This window comes from Apteryx mantelli, chromosome 2, assembly GCF_036417845.1.
Source record: "Apteryx mantelli isolate bAptMan1 chromosome 2, bAptMan1.hap1, whole genome shotgun sequence".
NCBI classification, from domain to species: Eukaryota; Metazoa; Chordata; class Aves; order Apterygiformes; family Apterygidae; genus Apteryx; species Apteryx mantelli.
Window position 1 is genome coordinate 161748499 of NC_089979.1, and position 7785 is coordinate 161756283.

General features: G+C 49.7%; 1 protein-coding gene across 1 annotated transcript in view; it reads right to left on the minus strand.

Annotated features, from left to right (window-relative positions):
- DPP6 (dipeptidyl peptidase like 6) overlaps positions 1–5944 on the minus strand; it is a 438719-nt gene extending 432775 nt beyond the window's left edge. Inside the window, exon 1 of the mRNA XM_013943645.2 lies at positions 5744–5944. Coding sequence (XP_013799099.1) covers positions 5744–5944 — 201 coding nt within the window. The remainder of the gene's footprint in view (positions 1–5743) is intronic.
- Between the last annotated feature and the right edge of the window lie 1841 nt (positions 5945–7785).

Here is a 7785-nt window from a genome sequence, read left to right on the forward strand (position 1 = left end):
ATCAAGACACACTGCCACCCCTTGGTCACAGGATGAAAATGCATGTACATCACATCAAAGTGCTGGAAACCGTCCTGCAGATATTAGGCAAAATCCCAGGAAAATCACTTGAAGTTACTGAATCTTAAAGAGGGATTTTTCTGGACCAGAAAACGTATAAACCTATTAGCCCACATTAATATAAAGGATTCTATTCCAAGGAACAAAGTCTTCTGACTCTCAAAGAGCATTTTCCAAGCTGTGATGAGCACCCTGAGAATTGTCTCTTCTTTCTGGCCTTTTATGAAATCAAATCATTCAGAGGAATGGAAAGCTGCACACATTTTTTTTTTTTTTCCCCCAGTCCCACCTCCCCCATGTCCTGGGAAGTCCTTTAGAAGACGATATGAGCTGCTCTGACCCAAGGCTTGGTGTCTTGTTTCTGCACTTGTCCTAACTTCTACTAGCTGAAGAGAAAGAACGTGAGCTGAGTACTCTACCTGAGGTATCCCAATTTATTGTGCAGCTCACTACTATTACAGAGATGAGTCAGCCTCTTCACACAGTTATTCCTGAACACTTAAAAACATATTCTCCCTGGCAGATTTTTTTTAACGCATGCATCACCATCATCACAGTTAGCAAAGCTTGCAGAAACAGAGGTTAATTTTAAACTGGCAACAAATGTCATAAGGCTGTTTAATTCTAAAATTAGCTATAAAGCCAAGTATAAAAACCATATGATCTCAATATTAGTGCCCATTAGTCGGTAATCACAAAATATATGATGGGCTTCCTTGCAAATAAAAAACATGATTTTTTATAAGACTTATAATTATTTCTTTTGGGGAAGAAAGCTGTAATTTTTATTAATCTCAAAAGGCAAGCTTACAGAATGTCAGTAGGATCTAATTGTACTTCCATTGAAAGTACTGCTCCCACTCCTTTAAATCTTAATGATTGTAGGATGACACAGTTCAGCATCCAAGAATCCAACAGGAAGAGGCAGCAAAGAGACTCATAAAGATTTAAATCATAGTAGTTTCTGCAAATAAACACAGTAGTTCGGATCTGTAGACAGACTTTTGGTTAACAGATTACTATATTTTACAGTAATTTTAGGATTCCTGTAGCCCTACCAATCCTCCTATACGGTAAAATCATTCATCTCTTGGGAAAAGGACACACCACTTTTGAAACATCTGCTGCAGCTCAGACCTCAGCCTTGCTAAAACACTGTCCTTGACACACATTTCTAGAAGGCAATGTTTCTTCCTATGAGACAAATAATGAACTGAAAATTAACACTTCCAATTACATGCAACACCAAGCCTCACATACCAAATTACATTTTTTTATACTAATGGCTTTGATACTCACTTTCTCAGACTCACTCTGTTAACAAATGATCTTTGATTTACTTAAATATTAATTTATTCACAGAGCAAAAACAGTTTTACTGAAGTATTACAAAATTATCATCATTTATATCTGAATGAAAAACTTCTCAAAACTTAAACCAATCTAAACAACCAATTACAAAACTAGTAAATTACAATACATAGTCGATATAATTTTAAGAAAATGAAATGAAGAAAAAATATTTAGAATTTGGTTATGGAAAGAATATTTCAGTTTTGACACTAATGATAGCTTTTGTGCTTTGGATCTTACAGTTTCTATATAGTTAAGTTTCCCATTAAAGTCAGTAGGAGTTTTGGCTAAGTAATGAACCTGCAAGAATGCAGCATACGGGTCTTTATATAGAAAAGTTTTATGGCATTTCAGTGGAGTGTTCAATAATTTTAACATACAACTTATCATTCAAAATTTAATTTAAAAAGGACTTCTGTGATCATCATTTTATAGTCACTGCCTTATAAAATAGATCAATATTCTGTGTTACAGCAAAGTGCTGAATTTCTTATGCACTTGATTAATGCATTGTTATCATCCCAGTAATTAAAAGGAGCAGGGTTATACACAATCAGCATGATACGTCTTACTCAGCACCTCCTGGCAGTTGCCTGAAAAAATTAAACTCATTAATCACTGTGATGCCAAAGAAGAATAAGCTTGGAAAAAAAGAAAAAGCTCTGTTTTATGGAAAAAAATTCTGAAGCCAACATCTAGGAAAAAAAAATTCTTCCGCAGTACAGTATGGAAAGCATTAACCTCATCAATTTAAAACGATAATAATGTTACCAAAATTATTAATAATGTGCTATACCAACACACTAGATTCTACATATATTCTTCATAGATACCGTCTCATATCCAAATAAATGTAATCAAAAGGCAATCCTATAACAACATAAACAAAAAATGTTGTCAGAATTATGCTTACACCTGTTGCAATAATTTGAGTATCAACACAGCCACAGAGCTAAAGGGAAAGTGGTTTCCTGGGGTCCTTTATACAGGACCTGGTTTCTTCTTCCCTCCTCCAATAATAACATGATTGTCTGATCAGGCTAATTTTTAACATGGAAATTTTGCAATATTTAAACCAGATTTTATTCAAAACTTATGTCTATTGTACATGTACATCTCATATAACTGTCATGATTTGAAATTTCCTATGAACTTGTTAAAATATTAAAGAATGTTATGACTTCTGCTTTGCTAACTTTTATGTTACAAAAACAACGTCCACAACTCGCTCTCAGTGGTGGATGAAATGAAGTAAGCAGCTGTCATATTCGGTCATGATTTTCTTTATTTTTAATTTTGTTTAACACGAAGTTACTGCTTCCTCTTTAAATACATACAAGTTTCTTCTAGTATTTTTCCACCAGTAGTATTTCCAGTGGATAAAATGCTCCCTAACAACACCGCGACCTTCAAAGACAAGATCCTATTTTTTTCATCTATTTTGTACTGCATTGAGGTCTGTACTGGTGCTTAAAAATATAGCACTGAATGAAGCACACATATTTCAATATGGAAAGTCATCGTCAGTAACCCATAAAACAATCTCAGTTCCATTCTGATTATTAATCACATGACTAAGTTAGGAACAGAATAGTCTTGTTCTCATGTTTGTTTCGGTATTTCCAAGTGTGGCCAAGCAACAAAACTTTGTTTCTATTTCTAAGCTCTAGCTTGTCCTACTAAATTGATACTGAAAGAGATAAGACAACATAAATGTTCCATTACAGCTTTCGTCCAAAACTGAAATTGGAAGCTTAATCCCTCCAGAAAGGGGTTTCCAATGCATTAAGCCCTTCCCTGTGATAAGCTGCAGCACATGCCACTAGCACTCTGCACAAACAGACCACCCTCCTTTGCTCTTCACCACCCCCCCCCCCACCCCGTCCTTGCTTGGTGCCTGCCTCGCATTTCGCTTTCCCCTTCGGAATTTTATGCCCATAGCGGCTCGTCCTGGGCGAGCCTGTCTGCTGCCGCCGCCCGGCACCCGGCAGCCACCTCGGGGGCAGCAGAGAAATCCCCTCCCTGCGCCGCGATCGCGCCGCGGCCAAGGTCAGGAACCCGTGGCCGGCTGCCCTCGGCGCCGGTCGCGGCCCGCCGGGGCTCCGTGGTGTTAAGCACCGCGGACAGCTCCGCCCGCATCGCCATGCCGCGCTCAGCACCGCGGACAGCTCCACCCGCCGCGCTCAGCACCGCGGACAGCTCCGCCCGCCCCTCCCTTGCGTGCCGCTTTCCTGCCCCTCGGCCCCTTCCTCCTGCAACAGGCGCGTTGCAAAAGCCATTGCCATCGGCCTTGCTGCGTCCGCATCTTTCCCACCTGCACGACGCTCCCGGAGAGCCCCGACCCCAGGCTGCCCAGCCGCTATCAGACGGGGCACGTTTAAACTGCCTGACCCGGTCCGCTGAACTTTCTCAGACAGGCGCCCCCCCCTAGAATAATTATTCACGCGAGGTGTCCACGTGCTTTTTAGAAATCGCCCCCAAGCCCTGTTTCTGGCCATTTTATAGGCACTTTCTTGCAGGGCACCCCTAGGCAGGCACCTTCCCCTCTACAGATTGCACTGCACAACGATGCACCCTCCCCCCCCCCACACACACACACCGGGGGGAAGAAAAAATACCTCTCCTTTTAATAGCTTATTAATAATAGTAATAATATTTTAGAGCCTGTCAGCATAAATAACTCGCAGTTGCTAAACTGCGTCCTCTGCTTCTCGGCTCAGCGCTTCTGGTGATCAGAGAAGCGGCTCCAGACATCTGCCGTCTCCAAATCCAGGAAAGCGAAATTAAAACAGTCAAATAACGAGGAAAATGTGCCTGAGCTCAGCCCCGGCGGCGGGCACTTCGCTGGCTCGCAGCGACACCTAGAGCCCAGCCCCTCGCCGGGCCCCGTGTCCCCGTGTCCCCGGCCACGCCGAGCAGGGCCGGGGCGGGTGTGCGGGCCCTGGCACCGCAACGGGCCCCCGCCCGCAGCGGGCGGACCGAGGAGCGCCAGCGCTAAGAGTCAGGAGTTCACAGGGAAAAGTAAATTCAAGTCCTGTCAGTGCTGGTCCCTGGGGGCTAACAGCACGGCAATCACTTTGGGGGCGTTTTAGGCCGATTTGTCTTCTCGCTGGCAAAAGTGCGCCTGCTCTATCGACCACGAAAGTTTTTAAGAAGGGGTGGGAAAAGGGATGGGGAATTAGAAGACAAATCGCGGAAGTTTCTTTGCAAACACAACTCTCTCCTCCAAGTGGGGCAGACCTGCTACCTCCACTTTAAGCGGTGACTTTCCTGAGAAGGCTTTGAGAACAAGAGCTGAGCCCAGCAGCAAAGCTAGTGGTGCGTCCCAGCTGGGCAAGAAGTACTTTTAACCGACAGCAGCATTTTTCTGAACTGCAGCCATTTGCTTCCCCTTGTGTGTTTCCACATCATAAGCAAAACCTCCTTATACCCCTTTGCAAACCTAACAACACAGCAGACATGAGGAGCTGCCCGCTTTGATCTATTGCCAGCCCTTCTTCATCTTCCCACTCCCTAAATCCGCTCCCTCCCTCCCCGACAGAACCAGGAGCAAGAGACCCAAGGTAGTTTAACTCCATCAGCCACAGCAGGGAGCCGGCGGCCTGGGTGACTCATTCGTTCCTAAGGCAATATGCAGATGCACCCTTTGAAGTCGCTACTCCCCGTAGCAGAGCGGGAGCGCAAGGTGTGCGGCCGAAGTTGGCACCTTCCCCGCGGGGACTCGTCCGCGGCGCCCGGGGCCTCGGCGGTGGCCGCGGGGCGGCGGAGAGGAAGCCGAGCCCGAGCAACGGCAGCTCAAGGGTTAAAAAGTTTCCCCGAGGCCAGGGTCGGCAGACTGCCGGGAAAGCGAGGAGGAAGGGAAAAGGTGAAGCCTTCTGCCCCAGGGGGAGTGTTAAAGGGGGGGAAATGAAATAATCGCTAAAAAGAAAAAAAAAAGAAAAAAAAAGACACCACCTTGCAGCCTCGTCTGGAAGGAGACCGCCGGAGCTTGCACTTGCTGCTCCCAGCCGCCGAGCCCCACGCCCCCCAGCCCTGCTCCGCGGCAGCAGAGAGCCGCGCAAGGCAACCCCGAAGTAAGTGAGAGAGGCGCGGAGGCAGCGCGGAGGCCGGCGCGCCCGGGAGCCCCTCGCGCGGGTCAGGGCGCACCGGCCCCGGCACTTGCCGCGAACGAGGGGGAGTGCAAAGAAATGCACGGGAGGGCAGGCAAACAACGGCGCCGGCTCGCAAGAAATCGCGGCTCGGGAGGACACACACACACACAGACATACACACACGGCAGGATTGGGGCAGGGGGGACCCAAAACAAAACGCGAGCAAGCCTGGCGCTTACATCCTCCTCCTCGCAGTCACTTCGCGGCTGGTACTGGAAGCGGGGCCGGCTGTTTTCCTGTTGCAATGGACGCGGGGTCTTGGCGGCAGCGCTGTCCTCTTCGTTGCACTGAGCACCCAGAAGGTGACTCGCTTCAGGGGGAACGGGGAACGATCTGGAGGTGTTGATCTTCCCGCTGAACCTCTGGTACAGCGAAGCCATGAAGTCAGTCCGCGGGAAACGAGGGGGAGGGAGGGAAAGAGAGACGCTTCTCTCTCTCTCTCTCTTTTTTTTTTCCCCCTCCTCTCTTCTTCTTTGGCTACAGCATGCTACACGCGAGCGAGTCTCAGTCACACATCAGTGGAAGGGAGAGCGAGGGTTACTGGTCCCCGTTCCTCTACACCAGCATCCAGAGAGAAGCGGGGGGATAGAGAGAGCAGGGAGGGGGGGACAATGGTGGGGGGGGAAGAAGAGAGACGATAGATAAATAAATAATAAAATGCAATCGAGCCGTAACACCACAGGCCCCGGGAATGCTGCACCATCCAGTGTTGGGAAGGAAAAAAAGGAAAAAAAAAAACACTCCAAGAAGACGTACCCCAGATAATGGCGCCTGAGTGGATCAGCATTAAATGTGCTTTGGGGGTGTGCGTGTGTGTTTGCAAAAGGAGGGGAAAAAAATGGAAGGGGGGCTGGATCAATCGCTGGCTGTCAGTGCCTCCCCAGGCTGAGGTGGCGGAGCAGTCGCCTCCGAGGTCGCATACCAACAGTGTGCAAAAGAGAGAGGCAGAGTGACAGAGTGTGTGAGACAGAGTGGAAAAGGCTGGGAAGCCTCATTCAAAGCACGTTGCTCTTCTAGGGAGGGAGGGCTCTTCTACAACGATCTCCTTTTCGGCACCTTCTTTTTCTTCTTTTTTTTTTTTTCCAGGGAAACAACTTAAAAAAAAAAAAAAAAAGCAACAGCCACCTGATCGCGAGCCGTGAGGGAGAAAGAGCGAGGTGGGGAGGAGAAAGGCGAGGAGGGGAGGAGGGAGGCGGGACCCGGCAGCCGGAGGGGAGCCGGGGAGGCTGCTGTGCCGGGCGGCGGGCTGCCTCCGCGCGGCTCCCTGCGAGGCGGCGGGGGCGATCGCCTCGCCCGGCGCTCCGGCCAGGCACCGGCCGCCGGCGGGGCTCTCCCCCGCCGCGCTTCCTCCCGATGCCTGCCTAGACCGAATCCGCCGCGACAAGTGGGGAACTCCCCGGTCCCCGGTCCCCTCCACCCTGTCCCGTTCCTTCCCCCGCCTCCCCACGCCGGGGGGGGGGGGGGCGCTTTTTTTTTTTTTTTGACGTTGTTGCTGTCGCTTTTGAAAAATCCGGTAAATCGTGTCTCTTACTATTTTTGTATTAATTCCTTTTTGCTGCATTAAAACGTGCTTCAGCGCCCCTCTGTGGAAATCCGCCCAAAGTGGCTGCCGGCAGGAGCAGTCGCGGATAAACAAGCGCGGGCCCCGCGCGGGCGGGGGCCGGGCCGGGCCGCGCTCCGCGGCTTCCCCGCCGCCGCCGCTGCCCCTGCGCGGCCGCGCAGCGGGGCGGCGCCTGGCGCCGGCTCCCGCGCCCACGGCCGCGCGGCCGCTGATCAGTGCCGCCGGCGGGGAAAGGGGGCACCGGCTCCAAGCAGGGCCCGGGGGATCCGGGCGGGGGCGCCCGGCCCTTTCCCGGCCCCTTCCCGGCCCCGCTGCGGCGGGACGGAGGGGAAAATCCGCGCTGCTCCGGCAGCAGCCTCCGGGGTTGCCATAGCAACAGATGCCTAAAGGAAAGCGGAAAGTGGCAGAGTTGCAGTCCCCTCTTCTCCCAGAGCAAAATCCTCCTCGTCTTTGACCTGCGAGCTTGCCAGCGATACTGGGATTACCAGGAGTCCCTTTATGGGCAGCACACAGAGCGCAAGCCAGACCTTGCCCACTCCTGCCCAGAGACTGCTAAAGAGCTCACAAACTTGATTATACTTTAGGAAGTGCATCTGATGGGCTGAGATGTTTTTAAACACTGTTCTTACTTAAAGTTTTAGCTGTTAAGAAAATATCATC